We start from the raw sequence: 16,067 nt of genomic DNA, 5'->3' as shown, positions 1-16,067 counted from the left end.
CTTCTCTCAAGGAGTTTGCATCCTAGTGGGAAGGAAAAAAACACATCCAGAGGTGGTGAAGCATTAGGAAGAAAACCAAAGCCGAGCTTGCAGACAGACAAGACTGGGCGGGGGGGGGGGGGGGGGGGGGGGGCGGCAGCCAGGGACTCGCTCCTGGGTCACTCTGGGAGATCAGAAAGCAGAGAATGAGCCTTGAGGACACCTAGAGAAGAATCCAGCAGGCAAAGGGAGCAGCCAACACAAACGCTCGGAGGCACAAGCGTGCACTACGTGGTGAGGAGACTGGTAGACCTGGACACGTGAGCGAGGGGAAGGATGGGAAAAGGAGAGGCCAGGGAGGTGAATGGGAGGCAAGTCGCCCAGGGTCTCCTGAGCCGGAGAAAGGAGACTAGATGTATTCTGAGACAGGGAGCGATTCCAGGGATGGGAGAGATGCAACCTGCCTTGAGAGGGCTCACTCTGGTCTCTCCCTCGAGAAGGCGCTCTCTGGTAGAGGCAGGAGACAACCCCAGGAGCCTGAGCAGGCTCAAGATGTGGGGGGCTTGGTCTAGGCAGAAACAGAGGTGTGCGTGGTGGTCTAATCTGAAGACAAGAGGAGATAAGGACTTTATGGATTTTGAATAAAACTGGAATTGCTATTTTGCTGAGCTGGAGAAGACTGAGGGACAACACAGAAGGTATCACGACTTTGATTTCTGAACATCTCTTGGAGATGACTTTTGGGTGTCTTGATGCAACGGTTGAGAGGGCAGTTGGATATACAAGTCCAGAGTTCCCAGGACAGAGTGAGTCCACATGAGAAAAGAACGAGGATGGAAAGCAGCAGAGGTCCAAAAACTGCACTTGGAGGTTTGGGGGTCAGAAGGCAGACAGAGAGCAGCCAGTTAAGGCAGGGATAACAGGGACTAATGGTTCAGCCTCAAAATAAATGAAGCAAAAAAAGGATAGAGCTAAATATTAAGAAAAAGGGGGAGAAAAAAGGAAAAAACAAATCCCCAGTCTTAATGGGAGATTTCACCATACCTCTCCTAGTAAATAATAAGCAGGGGAAAAATTACTAAGTATATAGAGGGTGTGACTCCAACAGACACACAGGGATGAACACTGTACCCAATAGCTGTAGAATATACATTCTTTTCAAACATGCATTAAAATATTAATTTAATTTTTAAATTCAACATGTATTAATTGACCATAAAGCAAGTCTCAGCATATTTCAATAACTGGAAATTACTCAACTAGCCATCCAGTACAAAAAATGGATTGTGTATAATTGTACTATCTCAGTTAAATACTTATGCAATGAGAAGAAAAGAACCACAGGTACATCCTACGTCATATGAATCTCAAAAACTTAAGAACAAAAGAAGTCAGACACAAATACATACTTCATCATTTCATTTATATGGAGTTTAATAAAGACAAAGCCATAGTATTTAGAAATATATGCTTAAGGTAGTAAAACTCCAAAGAGTTATGATATCATAAAAGCCATAATAGTGGTTTACTTGGTGAGAAAATGAAGTGAGTAGAAGACAGCATGAAACAAGCTTCTGGAAATGTTCTATTACATGTCATGGGTGGTGACCATACAGCTGTCCAGTTCATGACAAACTGAGCTGGACATTTTGTTCTGTCCCTTTTTTTGTGTGTATTCTACTTAAAAAATTATAAAATTAAAAAACCTCAAACACAGTTTCCCATATAGTCAGTCTTTGCAAAGAAGTAGCAAGCTTCTTTATGATCAGGTCACCCTTCTTTGGCACAATTATGTATGCTCAAATCCTTGAATTTAGATGAATTTAAGCCCCATTTCTCATTCGTCCTGCATCCATACACTTTCAGATTAAGAATCTGTGCTGACAATGGCAATCTGAAACACTCTGACATTCAGAAACATTAAAGAACAATCACAAATGGAACCGTGAGACTAGCTTAAGGTTCATCGGAAGGTGCCATTTATTTTAAGCCCCATCAGTGTTAACCTACCTGAAAGAGCGGTCGACAATAGTTATTATATCTCCATGTTTTAACTTTACTGGTTCATAAACAGTAATGCCATTTAATTGTGTTGGACTTGTGTTACTCAAATTAGACAACACTACCTATAAGCAGAAAGGAGGGAGAAAAATGTTAATACACAGATTAAAAAGTGAAAATTTTTTAAAAATGACTTAGCAAAAAACCCTTACCTCCTGCTGAATGATTTCAATTTTGCAATGTTGTTTTGATACTACAGGAAGCTGGATACGGATGTCACATTCGGTACCCCTTGATTCAAAAAGAATTAAGATTTTATTTTTGGTTGTTCTACCTTTTAAGAAAATTACCTTACGTTTTCAAAATAAAAAAACATTTGACTACTGTTTTTGATTTGCAAATGCTATGACATCATGTTAAAAACAAACTGGGCAATGTAAATGTTCTTCACATTTTGCAAACAATTTTTACAAATATTGTATTAGCTACTATTTTTGATCCTTAAAACTTAACAGTACTTAAAAATAATTATAATAGGAAATAATAGAATACAAAATTTAATTTCCTTTTATATAACAGCTAGGGTTATAAGCCACAAATAAAGGAGTACCTTATCTCAGTTTGGAGAAAGACAAATTTATTTATTTTTAATACTCTACCTGTGTTTTTGCTATAAGCCACTGTGCATAAAGGTTTAATCACCCCTGCAAGTGATTTTTTTTAACGCTAGCACCTTGCTGGGCAACAGCACAAAGTCCCAGATGGGAATATTCCTAAACCTCTACAGAAACTATTCAAAAGAGTTTATTTAGTAAGCTGCCTTGATCCTCTGAAGTTTCTGTTACAATTCCTTAATTTTAAAGTCTGAGCACACTTCATAACCTTCTCTGTTCTCAATATAAACCTCTGGAGTCTAAAAATATCTTCCTATCCATGTGACCAAACTTATGAATTGGTTACTAAATTACAAGAGCTCATGTAAAAATGTATTTAATCACTGCTGTAAGGTAACTAAAAAGACTGAAATGTTCATTTTTTGTCTTTTGAAAGGAAGGGAACTACGGAAAGTAAACAGCTATTTTAAGTCAAACAACAGAATTTGGTTTTCAGTTATCAGAAAACCCAGCAAAAGACAGACTTTCTTGTTGGGACTGAGAATTTGTTTGGCAGGAGGCTGCTAAGTAGAACCACTCCACACCACGCATTTCTCAAACTCATTGCCCTGGACATTTGGAGCCGCCCCAGGCGTGGCATGAGGTGAAGCAGCACCCCTGGGGCCAGTGGCACACCCTCCCCCACTGTGACACAGCAAAATGCCACAGTGCCAAATGCCTCCTGGAGCCCCAATCTGCCCTGGGTTGAGAACCACTGCTATATGCTGATTCCAAACCCAAATCTCCAGCAAATAATTTCCACTGAACACTTCTCAGAGTGCTAACTACTCATCACCTCAGCATACCCAGCACGGAACAGGTAATTCCTAATGGACAGGCCTCGCTCTTGGGGAGTTCAGGGGAGTGGGAGAGAGACTAAAAGCACTCGTTACCAGTAACGCCGCCATGAGGCAGGGAGCACTGCTCACGGAAGGCTTCTGGAAGTGACAGGTAAACTGCTATGTGAACGAGGGAAAGGAATCACTCACGTGGGAGGGGAGACTCATCAAGTCCAAACTGCCCCAAAGCACCAGGGCAAGCATGAGCCTGGGAGCCTGTGGGGGGCTGGCACGTGGCCAGGGACAGGGCTGGGGCACCAGATGAGGCCAGAAGGGGAGTCACGGGCCAGAGCACAGTGCTCCAAGGGAGGGTGACCACGTTAGAGAATGAGAGGGGGTGCGATGAAGAATTATACAAGGTGCACTAACCAAGACTGTCCCTGACGAACTAATAAACTGTCCCTGATGCATGGCATGTACCTACAGGCCGCAAAACTAATACCTCTTATTAGGCAACTTGCTCTATCAGTCCTTATGACCTAAGGAATTAGGCACCATTATCCCTTTATGTTGGGTAAACTGACAAGGTGAGAAGTAACTTGTCTTAATCACCCGGCTATAGGAACAGGGCTCTAACAGGCAGTGTGATTTCCAAGGCCCCGCCCCACCCCCTTAACAGTTAACAAGGAAACCGCATTAAAATTTAACACCATGCTGGCTGCAGTACCAAGAACAGACTGTAGAAGACAAAGACATGCAAGAAAAAACCAGTGAAGAGGCTATTGTGATGGTCCAGCTGGGAAAGGGGATGATTTGGGCAGGGAGGTATAAATAACTGATTCCTTGGGGTTCCCAGTCTCTGTGGCACTGGCTGCCACATGCCTACTTTCTGTTCCATGTAAGAGAAGAAGAAACACGAGACATATTTTAGAGCTAATCTGGCATTAAATATAACCCTACTTAAAAAGAAGCAAAAACCTCAGATTTCTGTAGAACAGTCGTAGGTAACAATGACCCTACACGATGCTGCTGTGTCCGGGTGCTGAGTGGGCAACTGTGGTTCTAGCACAACCTTTTTATTTTTCAGTTTTTTTCTTTTTGTTTTTTAACTTTATCAAAAAATTAAAAAACAAAGAATTAAAAAAAAAAATCAAACAAAACCCAAACAAAGGAATAAGAAAAACAACCTAAAATAACTACATTGCTTCCAACTCCTTCCTACCCTACCCCAAGAAAATAAACTATAATCTAGGGCAACCCTTTACTTCAAGGGCTCTTGGGAAATAGTAGAAGTTATGTTTAAGAAAAAAGAAAGTTCTTTACACAAGGAATTTTAAAATGTAGTCACGTGTGACATTATGGAACAATGGAAATTCTGTCAATTAAATTCTGTCATTAAAAACCAAGCATAAAATCCAATTAACTGGCACCGAAAGAGGAAAGCAACAAAATAGGGAAACTTTCCCAAAATACAAGCAGGAGGACTTCCCTGCTATCATTTTTCCAAAAGAGCGAGGAGCCAAGGAGAAACTCCCTTCTCTGCTCCAAAGTGTGCCCTGGGAGCCCGTGACAGCGGGGTCGGGGTTCACACCCACGCGGCCGCCTCCTCGGGACTGCCTCACGTGGACCCGAATTTGAAGATCATCCATCTATATCTTTCTCCATCTCAAGGCTTTTACCAAATTAAAAAGCTTAACTATACAAGGATATTTCCAAAATCCCATCTGGTAATAAACAACTGTCAAGTTAACAAAGAAAAGAGGAAGAAGCAAGGAAATTTGAGAGGCTATTGCCACCACTCACACACACAGAGCTCACCTTCCAAATAAACAGGTTTGGCGCCGCAGGGGGAAATGGGTACCGTCGATCCCGCTCCTTTTTATGATAACAAGGTGGCCGCAAAGACTCATTTTCTAAACTATTACTAGATGACAGTCCACATAGGAACGCCAGGTTTTACAAGGGTTGCCAGAGCAAATTTACCAACAACTCTTCCACCGCAAATCACTTTCTGAATAAAACAAAAAGGAAGGAAAGGTTACTCTCCGAGCAAGCGGGTTAGGAAGTCACTTTTCAGTGACGCATCAGAGTCCCCTGGACGTTAACCAAAGCCCCCGCCGCCCTGGCCGACGCCTTTACTGACACCTGGGTCAACACAGGCCACACAGGCTGCCACCCCCAGCCCCACACTGAGGGCGACCCCAAGCTGCCCCCATGGCGCCCCCGGCTGCTCCGAGCCTCAGCGCACGCCCCCCAGAGGGCCCGCTGTCCCCCGAGCGCGCGCCCAGGTTGCCCCCCAAGGGCGCCTCGCCCGCTGACCCCCGAGGGCGCCCCCAGCACCGCCCCCAGTCGCCCCGTCCTCCAGCATGTTGCCCACCCTCGCCAACACCCTCTCGAGAGCGCCCGAACCCGAGCCCCTCGCCGTCACCTGGGCCCACCCGGGGACCCAGGAGCCAACGGCGCGGAACACTGCGCGCCGCGAACCCCCACCCGCGAGGCGTCCGGCCGCGGCTCACCTAGACGTGTGAGTCCACGTCGCCCGTCCCCGCCGTCCACAGCCCACGGCGGCCGCCGCCGCGCGCTAGCGCCACGAAGCCCCGCGCCCGGGCGCCTTGGCCGGATCCCTCCGACCGCCGCGCTCCGCCCGCGCGCCCTGCCGCCCGCCGCGCGGAGAGCCGCGCTTCCTGCTGTTCGAATCCAAACACCGATTCGAATTCTGGCGCTAAGCGCTGTGATTGGGCGGCGCGGGCCGCGGGCCGGCCAATGGGGACGCGGATGGGCGGGAGCGGAAGGGAGGCTGCGCGGTCTGGCGGCGCCGGGGGAGGGGCCACGGCCGAGGAGGGCCTCTGCGGCCCTGCAGCGCGCGACCGCCCACGGTCGCCTGGAGCTGAGCCTCCGGGGCAGACATCGTGCTCTTGTCTTCGTAGGAGAAAACCTAAAAAGTTGGAACGTGGGACGTGATCCCAAGGCCCAGATAACCTCTCCTGCCTCTTTTTTCATTAGGGGCCTGACACGTGATGTTCCTCATTGCTACAAGGCTTAAAATGTTTAAGTAAATCTTTCTCCCGTCCTTGCATCTCCCCTAAAGATAACCAGTATTTCCCGCAGATTCCTGTATATTTTCCCAGAGCGTAGTCAGTTTTTCAAGATTACACAAAAGAAGATCATAATATCACATTATTCTATACTGTGTCCTCTGCTTAAATCCTGAGACCGGCTCCATTTAGCATACACTCTGCTTCTGCTTTCATTTTGACAGCTGCACATGATTTACTTAATTTACTTAATCTTCCCATTGCTATTTCGGTTTATAAAGCTTTGCTATTAGAAATAATTCTACAATTAGAAAACCTTTTTCATGACCCCGTGGATGAATCTTAAAATAATTATGCCAAGTGAAAAACGAATGATCACGTTTATATAAAACTGTAGAAAAGGCAAGCTAATCTATAGTGACCAAAAGCGGATCTGTGTTCCTTTGGGGGAAGGGGAGATGGTGGAGAGAAAGGAGGGGGATTGTAAAGGGGATTGAGGAAACTTTTGAGGGCATTGGATATATGTGTTCACTATCTTGATTGTAGTGATCGTTTCACAGATTTATTAAACCTTCCCAGATTTTACACTTTAATATGTGCAGTTTATTGTATGTCAATTATACCTTGACAATGCTGCTTTAAACAAAAAATCCAGTGCATGTTTCTTGGCAGACTTTGCTAAACACAGGAAAGCAAGCTCCTAAAATCTGTTGGGTCAGAGGATATGTATATGTAAATTTGTTACATATAGTCCCAAATTGCCTTCTAAAATGTTTGAGCTCGTATCTTCTTTCACCAAATATATTGATAATTTTTATTATTATTTAATTGATGTCAATCTAAGAGGCAAAAAAAGAAAAAAAAATAGACGAGCTGTTTGTTTGGGTTTGCATGTCTTTTTTTGTTGGTGTCTCTGTTGGTTTCCTGAAACAATTTAGAAGAGTACAACAAAACAAATTTATCGTCTTCCAGTCGTGGAAATGAGAGGTCTGAAACACATAGTACTGCACTAAAATCGAGAAGCTGACAGGACTGCTGCATTTCTTCCGGAGGCTCCGGGAGAGAATCCACCTGCTTGCCTTTTCCAGCTTCTAGGGGATGCCTGGATTCCTTGGCTCCTGCATCCCCCTCATCTTTGAAGCAGTCTGCTGGTCCTTCTGAATCCTGCTGTCTCACCCTCCTGCCCCCCTGTCACTTAGAGGGACACTTGTGATTACCTTGAGCTCACTGGGATAGTCCAGGGTGATCTCCCCTCATCTCCCCTCAAGGTCATCTGCGACCTTGATTCCCTCTTGCCATGTGACAGGACAGAGTTTCAGATTCCGGGGGTGAGATGGGGCTATCTTGGGGATGGGAGGAGCATTATTTGCCTGCCTCAGTATCCACTGTATTTCTTTTACCTGTGCTCTGTGGTTTGTCTGTTTTCTCTTGTTTTTTTTTTTTTTTTTTGGTCTATCTTCTTTCTTAAGTTTTTCTTAGATTAAGGAAATTAATTCTCATGTGTACTACAACTTTCTTTCTCGGTTGGCATTTGCCTTTGGTTTAATTAATGGTCCTTTCAAAATGTTATAGTTAAATGTTACTGTGTCCTGCTTAGGAAGGACTTGCCCATTCCAAGATTATAGAAATAACCTCTCTGAGGTACATCATAAAAGGAAACCTCTGACTTCTGCCTAAAAACCAGACCGTAGCAGGCCAGGGGCAGAAGCAGGCAGAGACCAGTTTGGGAGACCACTGCAAGAATCCAGTGTGGGAGGTGAACAGGTGGGTTGCTGGATCTAAAGTGCAAGTAGAGGTGGCAGGATTTGCTGAGGGATCGGACATGGGGGGAGGGAAAGAGTCTGGGATATTGCTCAGGGGTTTTGGCTTGGGCAACTGGATTGGATGGATGGCAGTTCTGTTTTCTTAAACAGTAAAGCTGAGGAGGGTTTGGCCATCTTTTTTTATTTTTTTCCGTGTCTTTTGTGTGTGTGCATGTGAAATAATCACGGGTTCAGTTTGCATTAGCCTCAGCAGTGGATACATGTGCTTGGAGTTCATGGGCCCAGGATTGTAGATGTTTTTTCAAACCTTAAACCTTGAGTGCTAGTAGACAAGGAGGAGAAAGGGCTGGAGTCTGGGGGCCCTCCAACAATGGAGAGAGAGGAGGATACAGCAAAAGAGACTGAGAAGGAGCAGTCAGTGAGATAGGAGGAAAACCAGGAGAGCAGAAGCGAGTGAAGCTAGAGCTTCCAAGATGAGGTGGAGTGACAAAAGATGCTGCTGAGATGGCGAGTGAGATTCAACTGAGAAGTGGCCTTTGGCTTTGTCAATCAGATGCCGCTGGTGAATTTACATGCAGGTGGGGTGGTGGGAACAGAAGCCCGATTGGAGGGGACTCCTGGGAGAATGGGAGAGGAATGAAAACAACTCTTCCAAAGAGTTGAGCTTTAGAGGTCCTTGAGCCCCTAACCAGAAGAGGACGGGGCTCCAGGGAGAGGTTTGTAATGATGGGGAGATGTTCGGCATTCAATAATAAGTTTTATAGCTATGTATACAGTTTTACATATATATTTATAAGTTTATGTTGTTTTTACCTGTAAAAATAAAAGACACACCTTAAAAGTGACAGGGAAAGGCAGAATAAAATGCCTTATTATTTTAAGGTGTTTTCTTTATGCATATAGTTTTTGCTCATGATTTTCACATTGTGTATATTATTTTTCTATTATTCTTTTTTCCGTTTTTTTCATATTTCAAAAAATTGCAAAGACATAACTAAATTGAGTATTGATTTTTAAAACTGTGTGATTTAAGTCTATTTCTTCAAAACAAACTTCCTAGATGGACACATGGCATTTTCTCTCTCTGAGACCCTTGGCTCATTTTTTTTTCCCATACCCCAGAGTCACTGCTGTCTTTTTTTTTTTTTTTTTTTTCTTTCTTTCTTCAGACTGTGAAGGCAGCCTGGCTGGCTCCCTTTCTGGGTTATGGTGCAGGTAGATGGGTTTGGTCATGGGGGTGCTTATTGACAAGCCCCAGTGGGAAACAAACAGCATGCTGCAGTGGAAGAAAACCCACAAGGAATTGTGCAGGACCTGGTGCTGGGAGCCATTTCCACCCCAGGCCCTAAGGATGAGGAGGGAAGTGAGTGAAATCCGGAAAGGGATCTGCCTGAGAGGGCTACCCTGCCGGTGCCACAGGCGACATTATGGGGAATAAATACCTCCACCTGACCCAGGTGATTTCCACTGGCCCAGCCCATCCAGAAGCAGGGGGCAAAGGCAAGGGGGCTGTGGTGTGTGTGTGTGTGTGTGTGTGTGTGTGTGTCCTTAGGGATTAGGTTTCTATACTAGTTGGAGAAGGTTCTAGCATGGGTGGGGAAGCAGCCAGAAGCCCCACACTCCTTGGAACTTAGTTTTTGTTGATCAGGAGCAGCAGTTCTCCATGTGGGGTCTGGGGCCCCTGAGGGTCTCCCACATCCTTTCAGGGGACCAAAGAGGTTAACACCATGCTCCTAATAAAACTGGACATTATTTACCTTCTCCACACTCATTTTCTTTCAAGTGTATGGTGGAGTTTTCCAAATGCAGGTGCAGATGTGAGAATCCAAGTGTCTTCTATTGAGCCAGGTTAAAAAGATACACGCAAGGATGGAAAACGATGCCCCTCTTCTCACTAATTTTTTGGGTGTGTTGGATAACATAGTCATTTTTTGTAAAAATATGTTTTTATGGTAACCTGAAATTGGCTCATCATTATTTTTAAAATGAGTCATTAAATAAAAACTTTTAAAATTCCTCTGTTTTAACTTCAAATACAATAAGTACCAATAGATATGACCCATATACGTAAAATTCTTGGTGGTCTCAATAATTTTAAAGGTGTAAGTGGACCATGAAACAAAAAAGTTTGAGCAGTTCTGCTCTAAAGCTCAGCGCAGTGGTGGGCTGCATGTGGGAATATGGAAAAGCCCCTCAGGAAACAATCTTGGCTGTACAGAACCATGAAGCTGAAATTGTCTGAGACAAGGCTGATGTAGATAATTTAAATGCACAGAGACTATAAGACTTCTTTTGGGCCATACTTTCCATTTCCTCCCCAGTTAAACTATCAAACAAATCTCCTCCGAATAACCCTATAAAATGCAACTTTTCACTCTAATTACTGTTCTTCAACCTTCTGGAAGGCAGTCTCATTAGAACTAGGAGGTGCTAGAGTTCCTGTCAAATAACCTTACAAACACTATATATGCAATACATACATCTGGTTCTCAGAAGAGAGCAGGAAATTGAAAGGAAGACTTAGGGGAATTGGCAGAGTGGTGGGTCCAGAAATTAAGGATTCTTAGATCTGTGGCAGAGCTTATCTTTAAAATGTTTTATAAGTACTTTATCAGTTTTGTTTTCTGTTGAACTTGAAGTTTGGCCCACAGCCTATTTCATTTAAACACAGATTTCAGTGCTGTGAGGAGTATGGCAAGTTTCTCCTTCTGGGGCAGTCGTCTTGGCCCCTGTGCTTTCTCCCCAGCATTGTTCGAGTGTTGACTAGGGCCTCAGTAGGGACCTGGGGGTTAGAGCTCGGGACCCAGCGTAGGTGGGAACTCTCCAGGGAGCATGAGGAAGGGGGAGTTTTCAGGGAATCAATTTTCAGATCTTCACAGCCCACATACACTTGCACCTGAATCTATTAGCCAGAGAAAGTGTCTCCAGGGGCATCATCCTGCCCCTTGGCCCCTTCACACTTGCCCTTTCTTCTCCCACTTGCTCCAGGCACCAAATAAAGGGACGGTTCAACAATTCCATTACTAGAAGTACATATTAAATGCCACCTCTTTAGAGGATGTATTTCCAACACACTTTCACTTTTTACGTTTAAAAATTATTTATTCAAATTTGATACATTTAGGTTGTTTAGCTCAGCTGCATTTTGGGAAATATTTGTGTGTGTATTTAAATTTTGGATAAGTAGGATGAGAGCTGAAGGAAAGACTGAAGCACAGAATTACCTTAGGATACCATTCAGTGGAGGAAGTAGAGTGCAAATACAAGTTCAAGGAGAAAAAGGAATGATGTAAAATCCCTAACTGCTGAAGAAGAACTTTTTGCATTTTTTGAATCACCATGCCATTTACAGTCTATTGGATGCATTTAAAAGAGTGATGCACCAGTTTTGATCTGTCAGTATTTGCAACCTGCCATAAAATAGTGCCCTTTGCAATGATTTAAACTCATGATGGAAACATAGATGTCCACTTAAAAATATGTGAGGGAATATACAAACTTTCCTTTAGGGTATGGAGTAAAAGAATTTGAAGACTATTAGGTTAGAGGAAAGAATAATGGAAAGAAAATATGTTTAAACCCCGGATCTTCTTACTTTTCGTCTTGAAATATTTGATGGGCCTGGCTAGCCTTGTCCCTATTTGCTGTATTTACCTACTGGAAGAGAAGGCTTCATGTACATGAGGATTTCACCTGTAATGAAGTGCACTACCCCAAAGGAAGTTCCTGAGGATGTTTTAGATATGTGGGATCATTTAATGGTTGTTCCTTTCCAAAGCTAATTTTCATGTCATGAATTTTATATCAGTAAACTTAAAACATGCTCATCATTTTTTTTTTAAGTGAACCAGTCAATCACAATTCATCTGTTGGGATATACTTCCATATGTTTAAACAAGGGCAGACCTCTGTAAGGTGAAGCATCCTTTAAACAGTGGAGAATTTCATTCCAGTATCATAGCAGTTTTCTTTTGGTGGTTTTGTTATGTTTTTGTTTTTGTTTTTTGACAATTCAGTGCCTGGGATTATTCGTGTAACTCTGAGTTGTGAGGGCTATGTTTAGGAAGCCAGCTATTGCAATTTTGTGTTTTGAAAGATTTTTTTTTTTTTTTTTTTTTGGTCGTGTTATGCACTTGACAACAAGCCCTCCACAAACATTTAATGAATGCCTGTTGTTTGCCAGTCTTGGCGATAGATCGAGCTAAAATAAGCGTGTTTTATGGAGGCCTAAGGGACAAAAGCACTGCAGGTGCCTTCTTCTCCCTGAACCCCCACCAAAGCCCGGGGGCAATATTCTTCTTTCCCTCCATTTCACAGCCCAGGATACTGGGGTGGCGTGCAGCTCGGGGTGCGCGGGAGGAGAAAGCTGCAAAGACGCGATTTAACCCGCGGAGTGGACCCAGGTGTCCCAGTGGTGGAGCGGGGGTGGGGGGATGGAGCTCTAGGAGCCGCTTTACGCCCAAAGGTTGGTTACCAGCCCGGATCTCGGAAGCCTCCCAGGCCCCTCCTGGGGACGTGATTTTGCAAACGCGCTAAGCTCCCCCGAGGCAGACTTTTTGTAACCATTTTCCCAAGGTGTCGCCACCGCTGGGTTGTAGACGGGAACCAGCCTCCGAGGGGGCGGCCACGGGCTGTCACCACGGTCCCCTCTTTCTCTGTGGGACACTCCTGCTGGTTTGTAAATTATCTTCTTGAACTTGACCCGAGGCGCCGGTTCCCACCTCCACCCCACGCCCCAGCGCTGGGCTGATGGTCCCCGACTCGCGCAGCTTGGGGGAAAGGGTGTCTGCCCCTTCAGCCCCGATGCCAGGGTCCCGCTGGGGAGGGACAGGGCGGGGCACTCTCGGAGCCCCTCCTGGGCGGGCTGCGCCCCCGGCCGTGCTCCCCGAGGGTGATCAATCCAGGCCCTTCTCCCCCAGGATCCCTGGGACAGGGTGCGGGAGGTGCCCCTGCGTCCCCGGACACCCCGTTTCCCGGCCCGGCTCCCCGCTTCCGGCATCCCAGCGCCGGGAAGGACGCGCGGCGGGGGGCGGATTCCGGAGGCCCCAGCTCTCCAGATTCACTTCCCCTCCCCGCGCGTTGACTGCCTCCCCCCACTCCACAACCAGGCCGGCCCTGGTCTGCGGGTCCTTACAGGGGCGGGCTGGGGGGTGCGCCCTGCGCGCGGTGCCTCCTCTCCCCCACTCCGCCTGGAGTCCCTCTGAAACTGGGGCGCGCGGCGAGGGCGCGCTCTTCCCCCCCGCTCGGGCAGGGCGGAGCCGCAGGAGCCCCGACAGCGGGGCGCAGGACCCAGCCGGGGACGCCGCTGGACTTCCACCCTCCCGCCCCGGGCCGAACTCGTTTGCTTGGGTTTCCGCCGCGTGTCCCCGGCGCCCCGAGCGGGGCCCATCAGCCTCTCACCCAGGTAGAAGCCCGGACCCCTTCCCGACCCTTCCCTTGCGCCAGCACCCCTCAGGCGTCCGCGGCTCCGGGCTTTTCTCCCAGGGCCGTGTGCAGGTGGCGTCCGCTAGAACTCGCTGCCACCAGGCTGCGGTGCCATAACCGGCTTAGGGGTGCCCGAGAGGCCCGCGGGTTACAGCCCGCCATCCTGAGGAATCGGGAATGGCTGTCAGAACTCGAGGCGAGGGGCACCGTGGCTCCACCCGCGCTTTGGAAGGGTTGCTCGGATGGTGCGGGTGGCTGAGCAACAAGCCCTCGGGGAAATTTGCACTCGCGCTCCTGCCGTCGGATCCGGTGGCTCCACCCCCACCCTCTCTCAGCCTCAGTGGCTCCTCATTCCTCCTGGGCCAGAAACCAAACTCTTTCCCGGAGCTAAGAGGCCCCTCCCGCTCCGGGGTCCGCGCCGTCTCTCCGTCCTCACTGGGGCTGGGGCGGTGGGCCTTAGAAGCTGGACGGACCCCTCCAGGAACAGGCACTCTGAGAAGGCTCCTGGAGAGCGTGCACCTGCGTAGCGAAGGCCGGCTCCTGCCCTGGGGGGTTCTGCAGAAACCCGGAGACTCAGTCTGGAGGAAAGAGGGACCAGGACGTTTATCTCAACTCTGAGTTTAGATAAAGAAATGGGGGCAAAACTTGGTGTAAAACGAAACAAAACAAAACAAAACAACAACAACAAAAAAAACGAATGAAATAAAAAAACATTTTTTTACATTTCTGTTTTTCCTAACATTTTATTAGTACTAATAGGGCTGTGATGAACATCTTGAGCAAAAACCTTATTTTCATATTATACACTATGTTTTTACTACAGAGCGCCCCAAATCTAGTTGCAGAATCAAGTGGCATTTGCTTTATATACATCAAATTGCTTACATTCCAAAAGGGTTGTAAAGACTCATCCACCCAGTTCCATGCATGAGCATGCCCGTTTTAAAAACAGCTCTTTGCATTCTTATTTTAAAACTTAATGTGATGAGCTAAAGAGGGAATATTGTTTCAATTTGCATTTTAAAATTACTAGTAAGGTTGAATGCTTTTTCTTATCTTTTAAAAATTTTCATCTTTGGGTCTTTTTGTGTCATTTGCCTAATTGTCTATTAATGTCTTAGAACTTTCCTTATCAATTTATTTAATCAATATGTAGATCCTTATTCTGCAGAGTTGTAGAATTTTAAAAGTCAGCCAGAAGACCAAATACTATTTAAAGCCAAATGCTGGAGTCCTAGGAAAAATGTGTGTAAGGAATACAAAATATCCAGCACTTTAAGAAAATTCTGTGTGTGACTGACATATATCATGGGCAGTGAAGGGGGTGGGAGTGAGACCAAAAAAGCCATTTTTCAAAGATGATCAAAAGCCCATAGTATAATGAGTATAAAATGGAAAAATAAAAGTAAAATAAGATTAGAAAGGCCGTTAGGGTACACCATGGTCCAGGGATGGCTTCTCTTCAAGTGAGAGAGACTGCCACATAAACAGGTAATTTACAGCACAGGACTCTACAAGTATATGTAGATACTCAAAAAAATGCTGAATGAAATCACTGCTTCAAAGGGCAACTGAAATAGAAGCAAAAATTTAATGGAGAATGTATATGATCTCTATATGTAAATGATGTCCCTAGTGGTTGAATTAAGAATATAATGAACAATCTAATGCAGTCATTCTTTCCACACCAAATGTTTGAATAACTAACAACTTGAAACTCTCAAGTCTGTAGTCTTGATAATTCTTGGACTCTTAGGGCTGAAGACTGTTTCTAGAAATCACCCACAGATCCTCCTTCCTGAAGGTGAGGGGTATTTCGTTATTGACATTCTTGTGGAAAGGAGATTTCACAAACTGTTTTTTTATTATCAGATTTTTACAAATTAAAGGGAAGGATCTATGAGTTTGAATTTAGAGATTTATACTGTGTGAGAAGAGAATTTAAACAATAACGATCAGTGTTCTAATAATTAGTTCAGACAAATTTCTCTCTTATTTTTTCTTTTTTAAAATTTTACTTCAATAGGATCTTTGGAGATAATCAATAATAAATTACATGTAGTTATTATAAGATTATACAACCCTAAGTATATACTATAATTGGTAAGAGCCCTTACTGTAATCCTAAACAAAAATTTGCCATTGATACACTGGAAATTTCTGAGTAGGGAATGATAATTTTCCTTGCGACTGACTTCTCTTTTGCCAGTTTTAAATGAACATATGGCCACTTGTACAAGAAGATTGTTCTGTGATGTATTGAAAAGTTACTAACTTGGCAAGGCTTGGAAATTTGCTTTACAAATATAGGATACCAGCAGCCAGTCAAATTTCCAAATATTATGGTTCTCACTGGGGAAAGAATCCAAATACAGCAGGGACAGGAAGAATGGGACAAAGGTAAGAGGAGGTCAAGATGTAAGTCAGGGAGGG

At 45.2% G+C, this 16,067-nt stretch overlaps 1 protein-coding gene across 1 annotated transcript in view; it reads right to left on the bottom strand.

The window, feature by feature from the left end:
• MKI67 (marker of proliferation Ki-67) overlaps positions 1–6,065 on the bottom strand; it is a 30,551-nt gene extending 24,486 nt beyond the window's left edge. The window contains exons 1-4 of the mRNA XM_037805060.1: positions 5,929–6,065; positions 5,231–5,423; positions 2,193–2,271; positions 1,990–2,105 (exon numbers count right to left, since the gene is read on the bottom strand). Of these exons, the coding sequence (XP_037660988.1) occupies positions 1,990–2,105; positions 2,193–2,271; positions 5,231–5,322 (287 nt within the window). The 5' untranslated portion in view covers positions 5,323–5,423; positions 5,929–6,065. The remainder of the gene's footprint in view (positions 1–1,989; positions 2,106–2,192; positions 2,272–5,230; positions 5,424–5,928) is intronic.
• Positions 6,066–16,067: the final 10,002 nt, after the last annotated feature.

This window comes from Choloepus didactylus, chromosome 15 (genome assembly GCF_015220235.1).
Source record: "Choloepus didactylus isolate mChoDid1 chromosome 15, mChoDid1.pri, whole genome shotgun sequence".
Lineage (NCBI taxonomy): Eukaryota > Metazoa > Chordata > Mammalia > Pilosa > Megalonychidae > Choloepus > Choloepus didactylus.
The sequence above is the reverse complement of the archived record's forward strand: the minus strand, read 5'-3'. Positions and strand labels throughout refer to the sequence as shown.